Here is a 19,331-nt window from a genome sequence, read left to right as displayed (position 1 = left end):
GCTCCCACACCAGCATGGCGAACCAGATCACTAGTCGGTGGCTGGAAAACCTGATAACTGGTCAGTGGCTGGCCAACCAGATGATCCGTAGGCTAGCCGGCACAGCTAATTCTGACTTGTGTTTAGACCCACGTTCTTTAAGCCCCCACTTCTTGAGGACTGAATAGTCAAGGAAAAATGGCTTCCCAGATTGGCCCCTAGTAGGGGTTGTTTGGGAGCTTAACACTCTTTAACTCTCCAGGCTCTGGAACCAGGAAGAAGGTAGGCACCGACCCAGGGCACCCTTAGCCGAAGGACTGGGGTAACAGTCCTTACTCAGGGCATGGTAGCCTCGGACTGGGGAGGACTCTTGTATCATTCTTCTGGGGTGTGGAGCAGAGATGGACCCCCATCAAGGGCCAGCAACCACACAGATCCCAGGGTAGGGTGACGTCGGACCGAGGAGAAGCCTCAGGCTCATGCAGGCTTAACAGTTCCAGTAATCCCCAATAAGAGGCGGGCAAAGCTATGGCTTTCACCTGGGAGGCCTGATCCCCTCAGGCCAGGTCTCAAGGCACCTTGCATGGTAACCTTCTCCACCCAGGGCAGGGTGGCATCGGATTGAGGAGGAATTTGGATATCCTCCAGGCTGAATAAATCCTGTAATCCCTTGTGAGAGTCAGACAAAGCCATTACTTTTGCCTGGGAGACCTGGTCCCAGCAGGCCAGTGGTAGCAGCCAGAATGGCTTCTCTGGGCAGGGTGGCGCCCCACCCACAAGGGTTTGCCGGGTTTCAAAATGCCCACCAGTTTGCTTGTCAGCGCTGTGTTGTCAAAAATGTCATGAGTGACGTTTCATTCTCAAGGCCAATCCAGCTAATGGACAAGTCTTTGTTTGCCATCTCAGTGAACCATTTCACCTGCTAATTTGAATTACGCCCAGGCCTATTATTAATGATCGTCTGATGGTTATGATTATGGAAAAGAATATTAACTTGAATGTTTTAATATATTATGACTTTGATTAATGTCCTTGTATTTTAATTGGATGAAATATAATTTAATTTAAGCAATTCAACATTTATCATAGCGGTGATATTAGCATTAGCAATAGGATTATGGTTAGGATATGTTTTTAATTAAATTTCATTATAAATATTGTAATCAATATTAAAATTAATGAAGATGTATTACTGAAAAGGAAAGGGGAATAGTTAGGCAATAGTGGCGAGGTACAAGTCAAAATTAGGAGATAGTATTGTGGAGGTGGTAATTTTCATGTTAAAAATAGGCTGACATTATACTGGACGATAAATGTAGAGCATTCAGGTACTCACAGAGTCAGTAACAGAATGACAGGAGCATGCATCATATCTGATACAGTTCTCATCCTACCTTTCCTCAGTTTTTCTACTGTTATGGGGCTGAGTTAGGGTTGGACTGAGACATAAAATAGGCCTGAGCACCAAATATAAAGCGGCCCCCCATTAGCACATGAGATAGCTTAAAAAGTAGCCCACATTTTCAAATTAGGGCACTTTGAACTTGTAGAGACAAGCTGTATAGGTATTATGCAGGCTATAGGATACTACATGCAATTGTGCTTGCAGCAGACACTCTTTGTGGTAATATCAGAGAAATCAACAGTGAAACAACAGCCCACCAGACCATATAACAGGCCCACAAACAGCCAAAAACAGCCCATACACTGACCTGTCAGTTCAGCCCTTTGAGCACTGCCATTTGCCCAATAGGCCAGTCAACCATAGGGTCAGGGTTTGTTTTCTCACTACCACCCCTTACTACTTATCCACAACCTCTATCCATTCCTCCCGTCTATTCCTATCCCTAGATACTGTTTTACACTGTGCTTTTGTCCTGGTCCCTTCTGACGTTCTTACCGTTTTTAATCTCATTGCACTGGTTGCAGTAGACATAGGGCCTGATTTTGATCTTGGCGAACGGATTACTCCATCACAATGGTGACAGATATCTTGTCTGCTGAAATATAAATCCCATTATATCCTATGGGATATACTCCTTTTGATAGGGTTGATAGACCGACTCTACTAAGACTGATTGTTGCACTTCATTCATCCACTTGGTGCAGAGTCCTATTGGGGGCAGACAAGGGACTGACTCCTAAAAGTTTATCTCAAAATGGCCTGAAGCAGGGATGCATTTTATCCCCACTTCAGTTTTCCTTATTCCTAAGTGATCTCCCTGCCTGTTTTAATTAAATGAATAACTGTCCACCTAAATTGCACTTGTACATGTTTTAATGTACGTAGATGATGTGGTCATTTTTTACCTTACTCCCATCGGCCTCTAGCGCAATTTGGATGTGCTTTTTGAATATACAGAGGTATATTTCTTTAAAATAAATATTACCAAAACAAAGGTGGCACCTTTCAGAGGGAAGACCTGGTACCGTCCCTTTAACTGGAAGCTGGTTGGTAGGACCATGGAGGTGGCAACAGCATATGTTTTAGCAGCAGCATGGACCACGAGTGAGCAGTGCCGCAGGGATTAGCCCCAGGATGAACAGAAACCCGACTGATCGATTAATAACAAAACCTTAACATGACTTATAGTGGCAAAACATGTACCTATGATGGAATACGTGAATTCAAGGAACTCTGATGTATTCAATATTTGTTATGAGCCTTGAGAAAGCCCCTGGCAATATGGCCTAAAGAGGGCGAAACACGTGTCGGCTGTTACAAACTAACACTTTCATGCTGATACAAAGAAAATGTTTGAAGACAATGATGCTGCAAATTAAACAGCAATATCCCAAACCAAACTTGTGACAAGGTGCATTATTTAACACTACGGCAAGAAGCTAACATAAAGCAAAGAAACTGACCATTAATACAGCAACTGGACGTACTCAACACTCTACATAATCTACAATAACAGGGGAAAGGAGGGTTGCACCCCTGAGTTACGTCATACTGCATCCAAGAGGCACTAATCAACCGTAGAGTGTGTTCTTGGACCTTCTCAACCGTAATATATGTTTTTAAGAAGGGTATTTTCACAACCCTCAGAAAGCACCTCACACTTTTCTCATTTACGGGGCAAGGCATCAGGCGCTCTAAAAATAATTTATAGTTCCAGAGGTAGGTGACATTTTGGATTCCGCTTAGATATTTATCGGCCAAAGATACCTCCTGTTCTTTCCAATGCACCTGAATATATCCCAATAAGCAGGTGGTATGTTTTATATTTATTCGAAGGGAGGATCCTTCGGAAGATAGTATCCCTGAGTCAAGCTATCCCTGTCCAGGTATTACGTTTAGAGTTTTCCCTTCTCAGTGCCTATTCTAGATCCAATTTGTAACGTGATTAGCTGGGCATATAACCTTCTCCATGCATCTAAATGTACTTTGAGAGCTTCCTGAAGAGGAAACCTTCAAGGAGGAAGTAGGAGTTAACACTTTTGATATTAATCTTGAAACTGCACTAGTAAATTTCAAATGTTCAATCGCTCATTTCCAATCATGGACACAAGCACAACTAAAGGTATTCTTGAAAAATACTATGGCCAGACTGAACTACTCACGGGACAATGCACACGGTTCCCAGCTGGAAATTTACAAATCCTTTTCTGACAGCCTTTCTTCCAATATGAATCAAGGATACCTGAAGTTTGCATTGGACCACAGCGCCAGGCACTTTATAATTATGTTAAGATTGAGCATTTTACCACTAAATAATTTTACAAAGCATTGGTCAGATAAAAGAGACAAGTCTGGAATATGTGATTTATGCAAGGGTGGGACTCAAGATACTAAGCACGTACTGTTTGTCTGCCCCTGCAGGTCAGTACTAGAAGTGCAGAAGCAGTTTTTAAAACGTCTATGTATTAAATATAGTGCACTTAAAACCAATGATCTGATTGCCCTAGCAAAATGACTCCCTGGTGAATTTGTGTGTCGCAATTTGTACACATTTTTAAAATCATTTTTTACTAATGTATTAACAGTATATTTATGTGGAGATGGCTCCATTATATGTTTTTTAAAAACTACTTATGACTCTATATATTGTTGATCTCTTACGAGATCTAAATCAATTAAAATTGATAAACTAAAAAAAAGATAAATCCGTCACCGTTGTGACAGAGTAACTCGTCCGCCAAGATCTAAATGAGGCCCATAGTAGATAGACTACCACAGCCAGTTTTTACTCACATCTTCCCTGTGTTTTTTTTAATGAATTATCTTTCTAATTATTCAGGAACATTGATGTTTTTTTCCATGCTAGGCTTGCGGTTGCTGCATTTTCATTTAAGAAAGCATCATTTTCTTCTTCTGCAATTTCACTACTCTCCAAATTGGAGATTCTTCTGGGAGTTTGAAAATGTATCAAACTTGATACTCCATGCTTTCCACACTGTGAAGCAAAGTGGCTGCTTTTATGGAAAAATTCCCAAAAGATAACGGAATTTTTACTTCATACATTTCATGGAAAACCTAAGAAAAACAACATGACTAATGATAATCATCAGACCTTCATTTGTGAGTGGTGGCACGAGTCACCTGGTTCATCAGCAGGCAACAATGACAAAATCTCCGTACAAAGACATTTTGAATTAGATGAGCTTCTTTGTCAAAACCTGGAGGTTCCAGTATCTTATGCAGGCCAGGAAGAAGAGAGCTTACAAGATAACATTGGTGTGGCCTAGCTTCAAGCGGCCATTTGAGCAGAAAGGGGTACACCTCATAAGAGCCAGCAGAGGCTACTGAAAATGTCTGTAGAAGTCCTTGTTAATACCATGTGTATCGCCATCACTTGAACCACATAACCCCACTAACGATCACACATAACTGATATTAATTTTAAACTACCACAAAGAAACTTAAGTATATGCATGGATTTTTCCCCTTGAGAGCACATGACTTATCCCAATAACCAACAATACCACTGGATTAAACACTAACCTTGGGTACCGGAGTATCACGCTACTCACTGTAAAGTGCTTTAATGCCTCACCAGGGTTAGTAAGCGCTATATAAATGCAATCACTATTACAACATGCCAATGGCTAGCAGGAAATGGACGTTACCTCAGCGCTTGTGGAAGTGACTTGAATTTGTGCATAAGGAGGCTTTTCAGAGCTTTCTGGATGGACCACTTAGCACAGTAGTAGTGTCAGATATTCGGACAAATACAAAATATAAATAAAATGCAACAAGAAATTTATAAAAGTTATTTCACTTTATTTATTTTTTTAATGAAAGAACACTTCTCAATAAAAACAATTAGGTGGCACCAAAAAAAAGAAAGAAAACAAGAGAACTTCTCTCTTTTTCTTAAAAAAAAAAAACATTGTCCTTTTTTTCTTTTTTGCCCAGACCCTTGTTCCGTCTGAGAATTTCACCCATAGATCACAGCACCACGACATGAACACGGGTGCCACGTAGACCCGGGGGAGGGCTTTGCCTCGAGGGCATCCGATCGGCTAGTCAGAGGTCGCGCTTCCTCTGTATTCCCTTCCCCCACCCACCTGTTTTCCTGGTAACCTGCACCCCCTTCCCCCATTTTTCAGAGAAGACGTTTAAAACGGTTGGGGGGTCTAAGGGTTTTGGGGTAAGGGGGACAATGCTGGTGTCATGTGTGGTAGAAACTGGCTTAGAAATCGAGGTTTTCGTAAACAGTTTAAGATGGTCACCGCCACCCCAGGAGCAGAGGTATAAGTAAGTGCTTCTGCCATTTACCAGGGAGGATCTACTCCATGTTTGAAAGGGATAGGTGGGGATTATGCTAGGAGCCCATGTGAGTTATTTGTTGGAAAGTAATGTGCTATGTGGGGATGAGGTTGCCTCTTCACCCCCATCAGATACATTAAAGGCTACCCTCCGCTGCACGGTGTCAGCAAGCATCCAAATGTGAACAGTTTATAAATATCTAAATATATATATATACAGATATGTATATACAGCATATATATTTGACTTAGAATGTTTTTTGGGGGGGAGGAGTGATGGACCCTGGTTCCTTACACACTGGCCCTCCTGGCCTTCTGCACTCAGACCGAACGGGCCCCCTACAATCGCGCACCCGGCGTGACAGTCCGACAAAAACCCCAAATAGCAAAAACGGGCAAAGAAATTAGTAAAGGAGGAAGTAAGAAAAAACAAGTCTTACATCAATTTGTACAAAGGAAATGCGAAAAAAACATATTTACAAAATAATTCTTTTTCCCCCTCTTGATTCTGCCGAACAGCTTTAGCCTGTGATCTTTTAACCTTTCCACTAGGTGGGTTGCATTTCTTACATTTTGAAAGTATTTTCTAGTTTGTTTTTTGTTTGCATCAGTGCCTGGATATGATTTTGCCATTTACCTCCCAAACTATACCTCCACCTGTTCAACCCCCATTTGTATCGGATGCCATCTTTTTTGGGCAGCTTGGAGTGTTAAGACCAACCTGGGTGTCACCACAGTGTCAATCATTAAAGTCTTTCTTGATTCTTTTGCCCATGAGACACTGCCTGGATTGCATGAGCCATTGTGCAAACACTGACCAGACTCCCAGATTGCACCTCGCTGTCCTGAAAGTTCTGGGTTTGACTAGAAGATGCAGGAGCAGAGAACGGAGATCGTTCTGGAAGGTAGACACACAGGTCTTACGTAATCAAAATCCACTGTGTGTTGGTGCTCGAACGTTTTTGAGACACTGCTCATAAGAGAGCGAACAATATGTCACAAGTGCCACGTCACGTGTAATGCAAGGGCCTGGATCTGGAGTTTTTGGACATACTGGGGCAAGATATGGTGAAAATATTGAAACACCTAGGCTATAAATACCAGAGGGGGGGAAGTGCATTCCAACTGAGCTCTGTCTCCAGCCAAAACAAGAGCTCATGAAGTAAAGTGTGGAACGTGCTCAGGATTGACGTCAGGACGTTGGTTTATTAAACCATCTTGTGAGAGGTATTCTGCATATTTCTCTGCTGGTCCCATTAGTCTTCAAATCCCACCCCTATACTTCTTCCCTTCACCAACAAACAGTGCTTTAAATGGGCAGGTGCTATCAGGTACTCAGTACCTGCACTTCTTTAATTTGGAAGGGATAGTACACAAGTACAGCTCCTTCGCTTCAATGAGTACCCACACTAATCAGCAGCAAACAGGTACTTGGGACAAGGAGTGCCTGCATTTCTAAATTTCCATTTAAAGCACTGCCAACAAACCTAAACACTTTTCCCATCCAAGCCACAAACATTTGATAAATTCCTACTTCGTTCCAGCTTTTTGCTCCCTTGACTGCCCTGCCAGCTCCCCTATGCTTTTCCATATCTGCTTCTCTCTGACCACATTTTTCTGGTTCCTTGCACATCCTAGATGCCCACCTTTCTGGCCTGATATTTTGTGCCACGTCTCTCTCATATGGCAGCGCCAGCCAAAATTTTCTAAAGAACATAAGAGAACTTTTCACTGAAATCTGGCTTGAAAGCCTTCCCCGAGGGAGGGTGTTCACAGTGTGTGTGGTGTTTTGGGAAGGTTACACTGTTGTCTTAGGCTGTGTTCTGCGTCTCCATGGAGACTAGATCTAACCTCGTTAAAATTAGCTAAAAAACCTTCGAGATTTACTTAAAGTTGCAATCAGCATGGCCGTTCCTGAATATTAGGACGTCTCCTTAGCTTTAGAATCTCCCTGAATCTGATTTGTTACCCAAAAGCTCCCTGAAGTTGATACAAACTTACATAAAGTCCATATTCATTCGAAATGGGTGACAATGTTACCAAATCTAGTTAAAAAGAGAAGAAAATGGATTGAAGGAATTGTGCAACGTAGCTAATCATCATTCCGTGTCAATTTCCCAGGCTTGGCCAATTGACCCTCCAAATTGCATGACACTCCTCTGAAATGTGCCCTTAAAACTAAGCACTGCGGATCTATGAGACGGTAAAACCCAGGAAGGATTGGGTCAGTATGTATGTAGCACTTCTTATATAGCGCCAGACATTTGCTGGGGAGAAGCCGAGCTCTCAGGGAGAGAAGGTTAGGGAATGAACGGTTTGCTGCCTGTGGATAGCTAAGGGGTTTATTGAGGTTCTGGAATGAACTCTTAGGGTAAGGAAGTGTTCTCAATTAAGATTATATTTTGTATTGTGTGTTCTCCCGCTCTGGTCTTGGAATGAGTTATCGACCTGTAGCAGATGCCATCTGACCATCCTTTATTGTCCCAAGTTGAAATTTCTGTGAATGCTGGAGAAATCCCAGAAAAATAGCTCCCAAAACAACTTACTTACCATTCGACTAAAAGCCGAATTTGGAATTAATATTACACAGTCCCAACTACTTTATTCCTTGTCTAACCACCTTTATTAGAAGGCGTATCAGTGCCACCGTGAATGGTGATCAATTGAGTGTCCTATGTTTAAAACCTCTGTACAACAGCCCATGGCATTGTGTGGATCTCATACTCTATATTCATTGACTCTTACTCTTGCCTTAGGCACAGGGACAATTGACTCCTGAGCCGATGTATCTGTTGTCAGCACGTGGAAATGGAGGGATTTAAAAAAAGGAATCAGTGCTCCCACTGTAAGAGTGACATTTCACGTCAAGGATCCAGGAATCCCGAAATGGGCAAAAAAAACATAACAGTACTCAAACTTTCCTGGAAGACTTGAAGGCCAAGGAGAATTCATGATGGAGCCGACCATGGCCCGAATTAACTTATTTGGCCAATAAAAATCCAGGCAGTTGTATAATTGACTCGATGACTTCAAATGATTGTACAACCTTACTTTAGAGTTATTATAACTTTGTATTCATATGGAAAGCTGGTTTATATTGCTTCTTGTTTTGAGTTTTTGAGAGTTTGACATTGAGGAGTGATACCCACGTTGCTGGCAGCCATATTGTTCATCATGGCAGTAGATTTGTGGTTTGCTCTGTCAACAGAAGATGATATCATTGACCCAAATGAGGTTTGGACTATCCCGAGCAGTTCACTCTTTATTTGGGGATTGAGACTGAAATAATCAAAACAGATTACATAAATTCAGCAGATGTGAGTAGTGGGTTGGGAGATGCTAGAAAGCTATAACTTTGAGGTGAGAACTTTAATAAAAAATCATAGCTGGAACACCCCAAACCATTCATTTGTTAAGAAGTCGAAGCCAAAGGAAGAATTTACCCAGGTGAGAAGTGAAGCCTTATGAATAGGGTACCTTCATGGAACCGTCGTTTTGCAAACATGCATGCAACCAGCTTTGGTCTGAAGGATCAGCAACCAGATCACAATAACTAAAGGTGACAACAGCCAAACTGGATTGGCAGGCTTTGGGCCTGAGGAGGTGCATTGGGTGGACAAGTTGTTATCTTTGGATCAATTTACCTGAATTTGCAGTCTCGGCTGGACTCTGGAGAGCTTTATGAGGCAGGAATTTGAGAGCTCTTACTGGCCAACAAAGATCATAAGACCTCAGATCTAGGTACACACCATTTAATGCTATAACTGTGCTTGGAGTGTCCTGAGAACTCTCATGACATCACTTATTGTGGCAGTGTCCCAGCTGAAGTATCCCCTGCCTTGGATATCACCGGGATGCAGAGCCAGGCCAATTAATACCTTTTTCGAATATCACCAGTCTCGGTCTAAAAGAAGGTGAGCAAGCTAGTTCACAATGCCCTACTATAAAGCAACAGTGGTTGATATCCCCAACTCCCCCTGATAAAACAGATTTCAGTAAGAAAGTTGGGAGTTAGCAAGGAGAGAACACCTCATCACTCAAGCTGGGGAATATGCCATGCAAAATTCTACCTGGTAGTGCATTCCGCCCACGTCTGCCCTACTGCGAAAGGTATTCAGCAGACTGCTCTTGGAGTCCCGCCGAGTGCATGTGGGTTTGGACGAGATGCGGCCCAAATTGAAAAGTACAAAGCCCCCGCTTCTTTGAGATCATCTGGTTTGAGCTCCGATGTGTCCACAGTAACCGAAAGATTGTCTCTTGAAAGCATCAAAGCTCAGCATGCAAAGGGGACTGAAGAAACATCGGCATCGAAACAGATCAAGGGGGAGAGACAGCAGCCCTTCTGAGGTCCTTGCCAAGCAAGGTGGCTTTAGTGTAGGTGGCAGCCCTTAAGTGATTGGTCGAGGGCAACTATTTTGTGGAATCTGCTTCAGACAGAAAGTGATTTCATCACAGGTGAAAGGTCCCTTGAGGTTCCATGGTGGGACTCCCTCTCCCCCCTCCTCCCCCACAGTGACATCAGTGTGGCTATGTGGGGACTGCCTGACACCATGATGAGGGCAGGGGGATGTACATTTTCAGGCGTCCTCATACAGGAGTTGATGTTGCTCCAAGGTGAAGGATCCCATAAGGTTCAGTGATGGGACACCACGTCATCACAGTGGCTAACCTGGCACTGCATGCCACTTGCATCACACTCAAGAGCCCTCTCCCTTCCTCTTGGGCCGCACACCCACCTGTTGTTCCATTGTAAAAAAAAAACAGCTAGTCCTCCTCAGCTTACTGCTGCGTGACCGCTCTAAGACACTTGAACAGAACCCTACCAAGTCCCCAGTATGGTAAGCACATAATTGCCAGTTTTTTTTAAATACACCTCAAAGTTAATGTACTGTACACAGAAAAATAACCCTAAAAAATGTACATTGTTAAGAAAATTCCAAATGCAATACTTTTATGTATACCAACAAAACGTATGGTAAGCCACCCAGGTTTTTTGGGATGGGTGGGTTACTAGATTTTCCACTCCCTCTGATCCCGATACCACCCACAACCCCACCCCCCCGTATTCCCTCCCATTACAATCACAATGGCTTATGAAAATACAAAATAACAGGTACCCACTCAAAGTTTAGGAGCTGGAATACCTTTAACCAAACAACCTGAAATTCTAGGCCTTTCCGCACACCGATTCTGTACCCTTTTTTTCTCCATGTTGTTCTTATTTAAGCTGAAAAAGTAAAGAATTAAGGTGGGCAGCCTGCGGAAAAAAGCAAAAAAAGCAATCAACAAGGGCCTTAAAAAACAAGGCCTTTGCGGCTGTCGGGCCTACATATCTCCTAATGGAGACCTTCTCTCACCCTTTCCCCAGTGTCTCTCAATTTCCGCTCCCACTCAGAAATACAGCAAGCAGTTGAAACCAGTTGTTGCTCATGAAGCCCCCCATCACCCTCCCTCCTCCTATCACCTGCAATCTACCAGAGATGCCGCCACTCTTTAAAAAGCGGTTTGCAGGTTGAAGGAGAAGTCAATGTCTTTTCTTACTTCGCTGCTGCAGAGGGAAAGGCTTTCCTCCATTTTCTAAGATGGCCACTCAAGCGGCTGAAGTTGTGTGCGGCGAAAACGTGGGACACTTCCTCCCACTGAGGGTTTCTCCACGCACTTCTTCCCTGTCACGGCCTTGACTTTGAAGTCTGTGTTCCCTGTATTTCCTGTTATTGGCACTGCCTTAAAATTCACACCTCAACCGCTGTGCGCTTCTCTGGGGCGCTGATGTCTGTAAGTCAAACTAACTGTGATCAAACAAGAGGGGTTGCTTCCCCTTGTTCCTTCACTCAATGTTTTCCCAGCATTGTATTAAATAACTATTTTTTTGTTTAAAAAAATGTTTTTTTGGGAAGAATTGCTTGAAAAATATGTACTCTTTGTTCTCCCATGTTTTTCTCCCAAACTGCCCTCCCACCTCCCCGCTTACACACATCTATCAACTATTTTCCCTCATTTTTCCTCTTAAAACAGAAACAAAACAAAACAACAGAAAAATTTAATTTGGGTGTTCTCCTCTTCCCCTCCCAAGTGTTTTTACTTGCCCAGTTGGATCACCAACTAGGTCAACCTTTAAGCAACAGTAGCAGAGAGGTCATAGGGCGTGGTACGAGGGAGAGGAAGGAAGAGAGGGCGATGCTCATGGCGGGCTTCGCTGCAACCCCCAAACCTCTGATAATTCAAAATCAGTGTGACAGAGCATCAAGAGGGAGTAGTGAGGGTGGGACCCCCACAATCCCCTCTCTCAGACATCAGACTCTATGCTGGAGAGTTTCTCATACACATGACCATTGCTGGAGCCGTTCATAGGGCGTGGGATCTTATTGTTAGGCACACAGGCGTTGGACTGGTTCCCTATACAGATATCCTTCTGGAAGCGGGCTGGGACAGACCCATGCAGACCTGTGACATTCTTGCCCGTGGCTCGGAAGTCCGGCTTCCCTTTCAAGCCCCCGGGGAGCTGCCTGTAGTAGAAAGATTTGTTCCCATGCAGCAAGCACTGATCATCCCCAAATGTAGGGATGAAGGGGTTCTGGGTCACCCTGTCAGGATAAAGTGATCGGCTCAGCATGTAGCCACTAGGGTTGTGGTTGGGCATCGAGGGCTTGCTGGCGAAGTTGGCCTCCGAGGGCATGTTGAACATGTGGGTATAAGGACTGCCATCTAGAAAGCGGTCCTTGTCCTTGAGGCTCACACTGCGGGGGGCCAGCTCCACATCCTCCTTCTGCAGGTCCACAAAGGTGTCATAGGAATGCTGGCGCCGTAGCTTGCTGCGGTTCTTCTTCTGGCCCTTGGCAGAGTTGGCAGGGCTCTGCGGATACTTGGATGAGCTTTGTGGTGCCACTGGTTGATCTAGGTCCTGCAATGAGTTGTCTTCACTTATGTCATAGAGGTTGCCAGCTTTCTTGCAGGCTTCGCAGCGGATGCAGGGTACACGATTGGAGTTCTGACTAACATAATTGTGAAGCTTGGATGGACAACTGCGGCACACATTGGCCGCTTGGCGTTCCTCCCAGTCCAAATTACCCAGGTTCTTCTCCCATGGTGTTGCAGCTGGGATGTGCTTGCGATCATTTGGGGTAAAGTCCCCGCCATGCTTGTGATTGTGCCGGCTGGGGCAGGGCCCTTCATGCTTAAAGTCATTGCCACGTTCCTTGTAAATGTCTGTTAAGTCCACATGCTCCCAATGAGGGTTATTCTCTTTGGGACGGAACTGGTCCAGGTAGAAGTCTCGCAGACCCTCCTTGTCCCTGAAGTAGCGCTTGTGGTCAGGGGAGCGTGGGCGCCGCCGGTAGGCCAATTCAATTTCGTCAAACTCCCGTCGTGACTTGGCTGAGGCAGGCCGCTTCTTCAGACTGTCCTTGTACTGCTTGCGGCGCTTGGCATTGCCCTCAATGTTGCCATAGGTGACTGTGTGGGTGGAGATGTCAGAGACATCAGAGCGAATACCATCATCATGGCAGTAGCGGTCACTCTTGAAGGAGAACTTTCCATAGAGGTCCCCCAGGTTGCCCGAAGCATGCTTGGAAGGCAGGCCAATGTCCAGAGGCTTCTTGGGCAGTGCCCGTGGTTGGCTTGTAAAAGGAGGATTGTCGCAGTCATATCCGTCAATGGAGCTGGAACTGCCAATGCTATGCGGCCGGTGGTGGTGGAAGTGGTCTTGGTAAATATTGCTGTCCTTTAGCTGCAGGTTGCCAAAAGTCCTCTCTACCTCTGAGATGTAGTCACTGAAAAGGTTTTCCTCGGGCTGGTAGGATTTGCAGTCAGAGTGGGTGAAGCTGCGCCTGTGCTCTGAAATATCGTAGACTGAAGACTCACGTCGGATGAAGTCCAGAGCACTCTGGGGTGAGCCATTCACCCCGGACAGGTTTGCCATGTTTTTGGCAGTCCGCAACAGCCGCAGAATGTTCGAATGTGTGTTGTTCATCGTTGCAGAGGGAGAGTTCATCACTGATTGCCTGTCGTCCAGGGGAACTCCATGGATGCAGCTGTAGATACCCTATAAAGGAAAGACACAGAGCATGAAGGATTCAAGGTCAACAAGGCATATCTGACATAACAAGTCACATTTCTGATGACTGCTGTCATAGCTATGTTTAACTATACTAACGGTAAAACAGATTAGTCTTGCAAAGCATACTTGATTGTTTCATGTTAGTGCAACACTTTTTTCTTATTTAACATACTTAATGTTTTCCTGAGGAAAGCTAGGGTGGCATATCCCAGCATCACAGCCAAAACATATGTAGACAACACATTTATTAATGTGCTACGGATCAATTTATGTTCTTTACCTATAGACTAGACTGTGCACCCTGCACCTAAAATCCATGGACATGTGTAAGGAAAGTGCTATATTCAGATCTAAACAATTAATAAACCCAATCACATATCAAATACATGTTAGTCAGTCCAGACCACAGAGGTTCTCAAACCAGCTCACTTCAGGTGAGAGTCGGCCATTAAAATACAATTCCAGAATGGGAAACCCATAGACCTATGTAGGAGTCGCAAAGACTGAACCCATGGCATATCTATGGGGCCCACAGCCTAACTCAATCTAGGAAGTCTGGCGATTGAAAGAGAAATTTAGTAATACATAAATCCTTAACATTATCCCAATGAGCAAATATTTATACCTCCTCTAATCACGCTCAGACCGAAGACGTTTCTGCTCTAATAAATCTTAGTCCAACCGATTTTATGCGAGATGAAAAGAGTGTGTGCTGAAATACAATATCCCAAGTTCATTGAGAACTAGCCCTTTTCTAACCTGGTATGGACTGAGGGAATCTTACTATGTCTATATTTAGTCCAAATCTCTGTTTTCCTTCAACTTACCTCAACTGTGTCAAGCCTTCGAGGGAAGCGGGAGAATCTTATCTTGTTCTTGCAAATGGATTATAACTTGAGGCCTCTACTCAGGATTTTGTCCGAAGTAGATTTAGCCTTGACCTAGGCAAGTGGAAGCTGCTTCACCCAATATCAGCCTACTCAGTATTCCGTCTTAGACTTGCAGGAACAAAGAGATAGGGATATCACCTTTTTTAAGGCAGACCTAGCTCCCATATCAGGACGCAGGTTCCTGATCCTCATACGCTAAGCTAGGTTTGTCTCTGGGGTACCCTGCTTTCAATATGCATCTGTCCAGCAGAAGAAAGTTTATTACTCTGTCTCTGCCTAGCGCACAGTGAAAAACTACTCTGCCACATTTAAACTCATATAGACTGGGGAGACCAGTTGCCTTACTTCAGCCGAGTCTAGACATAAGGAACCTTGCATGGCTCTGCGTGACATAGTAAATGTGTGGTACTGCAAGGCAGCACAAATCGCTGCCTTAAGGTACTCTGCAATGGAAAGGCATTCCATGGGGGAGCGTGGGTATTCCCACACACCCACCCATGCAACACCTTTTCAGATTGACTTAGATTAGTAAACTTGTGAATGCGTCAAAATGGTAGACCTTCCCAGGTGAGGCGTAACGAGGAGAAATATCTTTATTTCTCCTCGTTATTTCTTCTTTCTACGTGTGCTGCATTCTGAAGCACAAATAGAAAGAGGGAAACGCCGAAGAGGATTGTTTTTTGTGCAGGAAGGTGTCCCCTCCTGCACAATAAAAAATCCTGCCTGTAACACAGTCAAACTTGCACCATGGTGCAAGAATGCCTTTGTTGACGCTAGGCTGCACTCAGTGATATCATCTCTCGCTAAAAAAGCTAAGTAGCTTATGGGAATCCTTCTCCTGCTTGACACATGTTCGAAATGGAACATTTACTGCCCTGTGTATTTTTTCGGTACCCGACTCTCAGCTTCATGATGCATGTATCTCAGTATCCCTAAGTAGGGCATGTTTAACCCTCAGGGTCTCAGCGTGTACTTCTATACCTGAGCCAAACAGCAAATCACAAAACTCTTTCTACCAGGGCCTGCCTAGAAATCTTACTACTACCATCAATTTAATACATTATGTATCCAGTGGCTCAGTACTGTTGCAAGGTCTCCAATTGGAAGGATGCATTGGGGGTGGGTTCACACCCCAGAGGCTTAACCTGTATTCTTATAACTGTGATAAAAAGCTTGTCAAAAGTTTACCTCTATGTTTATAATTGTGCAGAATGTCTTGTTGAAATCCTTCTGCTCCCCAAGTTGGATGTAATATCCCACCACTGCAACCATTTGTATAGCTTAATGCTCTACATACAACTTCACTTTGCAATGTCTCTGTATCCACGTCCAGAGGCTACGCAGAACATTCAACCCCCAGGCTCTTAATGCTTATGTCCATAAATAAACTGAACAGCTTATATAAATCTTCTCTACATAGCTAAGCTGTAAATAACCCAGTCATCAGGGCCATCAGAAAAACAGTCTCCCTTGCAGGGAAACCATTAGGGTTGTAGAAGAACCCTCATCCACCAACCTAGTGGGTGGCATGCTTCATCATTGTGTTCCCACCCAGGAAGCAGAGTGCCTCCTAGGTGTGCTTCTACACCTGATTACAGCGAAAACTCTTTTTCTGGTGGCCCTGATGACTGAGTTATTTAAAGCTTAGCTTTGAGCTCTTCTCTTTGTTTGTTGAATCTCAGATAAGGGGAGACAAACAAGCGCATATGTTCCCTCCTCTCTCTCTTTCCTTTGTTAATTGATCTTCTCTACATAGGTCACATAAAGTATTCCATTTCTGCCACCGGGTGTGGGCACTAAGTATACAGTGGCCTATAAGTGACTATAACAAGTATTCAAAACAGATGCCTCCATTTGTTTAGCTAAAGTATCCTATTACTTCAACCATTTTATGTGTTCAGTCTTGTGAGACTTAGGGCTCCTTGGACCATTAGAATTGCCCTCTCGGAGAGTGCAAAACCCCTGGAGTTACTTACCCTACTGATTGAGAACACCATGCCAGGCTTGCCGGAACAGACACCCATGAAGCAGTGGCGGAACTGCCAGAAGAAGAGATGCTCACAGATGAAGGTGATGAGGCTCAGGGCCATTGCCGCACCCAGCATATAGAAGACACCCGCCATGTTGTCGATGTCCAGCTGGCTGCTCATGACCTCGTTCTTCTCGTTATGGCAGATGCCTGTCAGCCAGAGGGCTTCGAGCTCCTCCATCTCACCTGGGCAGGGAGAAAGCATAGGATCAGCACATTGCTACCATACCATGTGGGCCCCAATACCCAGCACTTTACCAATCCCTTCAATAATCCAGCTGTATAGAGGTGACTGGCACTCTATCTCTGTGCCAGTCATCTGAGTCCATCCAGTGGAGAGATGACAGGCTTTATGTTGCTGAATCGTTACTCTAAGCCGCCCATTGCAAGAGGTTAAAGGTCTGTACCCTGCAACAGGGACATCACACAGGCTCCTATCAGTCCAAAGCTAGTGAATGTGAGATATGGGAGACTCAAGGGCCCGTCATCACATTCTGAAGGGGAACCCTACCATCTTATGTTACGCCCTGTACAAGAGAAGCCGTATATCCCTCTAGCAAACTACTGACTCCATCCACAGCTAGGGATGACATGATCTGTATCCCTGGGCCTCTCCTGAGCAATCGAATGTTATTAGCGCAAGACTCTTCTGCCATATGCAAATCTCCTTGCGACAAATGCCTCTGCATTATTGTGCCAAATCCTAAATCGCCCAGCCATAGAGCTGTCAGGGTATGTATCTGTGTGCCAATCAACTTAGCTTTCCTGGCCTTGAGGCAAAAGAGATCCATCTTCTTGGACTGATTTTTGACCAACTCGTCTATAGAACATACTGGTCATGTGCCTTTGTATCACGCCTCTCCGCCCTCAAGTCCTTGAATAGAGAGACAATGAATCTGTGTGTGAAGGCCTGGACACTCCAGTCCAAGAGACAAGTGGTTGTGCATCTCTGTGCTGATGCTATGTGTTAATCTGATCGTGAATGTAACAGCCATGTATTGCTATCCATGTCAGCTGACCGTTTCAATGGTACAGCTAACTAATTGCATGTCTTTGTGTCAAATCCCAGTGCCAACTATCCAGTTAGAAATGTATCTCTGTGCCAATCACTTGGGTCCTCTAGGCCTAGACATGGCAGGCTTTGTATCTTTGTACCAATCTCTTGACTTAACTCATTTAAAATCTCCTATGTTCTTATGGCAATTCCCTGCCCCACTCAGCACTAGGGTACAAATATGCCCATTTCTTTGTTCCTCCTGTTTCCCAGTCCCCTTACCATCACCAAAAAGCTGCAAGATAGCCAGATCCACTTGTCTCTTCCATCCCGAATCCTTCTGGATGGCGATACCGTACCCAGTGGAGGCAAAGACTTTCCCACTGCCGATTGTCACCAGCTTACAGCCTTCATCTCTGCCAGCCATGTAATTCAAGACTGCAGCATCATAGATGAAAGCATCGAGCTTCCTGCAAGGGAAGATCACATCGTAAGTGAGAGATCTGGAGACCAAGGCTGATCAGGACATATTTGACAAAAGCAGTTGTAGCTCTGGGAACATTTAGCCAGAATATATACAGATACTGTCACAACCCTGACGATTGCTTGCTAGTCCATATCTGATGGTACAAACAGTACACTGGAGTTGTATTGCTGAGCACACTAGGTTATTTAATATAAGCTGGACACATGTTCTGATTTTACATAATAATATTGTCCTGATGAAGGTTTGTATGGGAACGCACTACCATACTGCTGAAACGTGTATACAACATAATTATTATCAGGCTTTGGAACAGCTTGTGTCCAATACCTAAAGACTGCTTATGACAGTGCAACCTGCACCAACAAACCATAGCCATGTTCTGAGCCCTACCTCACAACCACCTCACTAACCTCTGCTCCATTCTGACTGCAGCAAACTGTGCACCCAACATATGTGCATGTTTATTGCTTGCAGGTATATTCCGTCAAATGCATTTTTATTCCTCCTGACGATTGCCAACATGAGAGTAAAATTCATAATTTTCATATCCTTACAAATGCTCAGCCAATAAGAGGAGGATGCAGAGGTGGTGGTGGTGACTGTGAACTGTGGTACATCATGTGTGTATGGTAGGTATTGCAGACTCTGCCTATCCCTGCCTTAACCTTTGACCTCTTGCCATTTAGCCATGAGCCTGTCACTGCCTCAGCCCTCCTGCCTCTGTGCTGGAGCTAAAACTTCACCAGTGTTTAGGAGGAAGATGGCTGTTGATAACAGGTCACTACCTTTTGAGTTCTAGGGAGCCTAGTGCCTACCCAGGTGGCTTGAATGGGCACTTTTTGATGGGACGCGATCACATGTAGCTGTGCTTCTATGTTGAAAGTGGAGCAGAAGTGAATAAAGATGCCATATACATCTTTAAAATCATAGGCGGGCAAGTCAAATTGCATGAATAGCCTTTGAACTCCTAGTAAAACAGCTGAGCTTCAAACAGTTTTGTCCTAAATTGAGCTGAACAGCTGACCATTTTGCCTGTGTTTTCAAAGTTTGGTTGCGTGGTGAACTCCCAAGCACTGATGTGGTGGTCTGGGCTTTCTTGACATACCATGAAAATATTGAAATGCTTCATGAGTCCCCTTTCAGAATAGCCAGAAAAACCTGTGGCTTTTAGCCTATGTATA

At 44.3% G+C, this 19,331-nt stretch overlaps 1 protein-coding gene across 2 annotated transcripts in view; it reads right to left on the bottom strand.

Moving 5' to 3' along the window:
• Positions 1-5,191: 5,191 nt before the first annotated feature.
• GRIN2B (glutamate ionotropic receptor NMDA type subunit 2B) overlaps positions 5,192-19,331 on the bottom strand; it is a 572,709-nt gene continuing 558,569 nt past the window's right edge. For both annotated transcript variants that reach the window (XM_085601197.1, XM_085601196.1), the window contains 3 exons: positions 17,946-18,133; positions 16,617-16,855; positions 5,192-13,735 (listed from right to left, as the gene is read on the bottom strand). In XM_085601197.1, coding sequence (XP_085457323.1) covers positions 11,981-13,735; positions 16,617-16,855; positions 17,946-18,133 — 2,182 coding nt within the window. In that variant the 3' untranslated portion in view covers positions 5,192-11,980. The remainder of the gene's footprint in view (positions 13,736-16,616; positions 16,856-17,945; positions 18,134-19,331) is intronic.

Source organism: Triturus cristatus, chromosome 4_2, assembly GCF_964204655.1.
Source record: "Triturus cristatus chromosome 4_2, aTriCri1.1, whole genome shotgun sequence".
In the NCBI taxonomy this organism is placed as follows: domain Eukaryota; kingdom Metazoa; phylum Chordata; class Amphibia; order Caudata; family Salamandridae; genus Triturus; species Triturus cristatus.
Note: the sequence above shows the minus strand (reverse complement) of the source record. Positions and strands in the feature narration are given on the sequence as shown.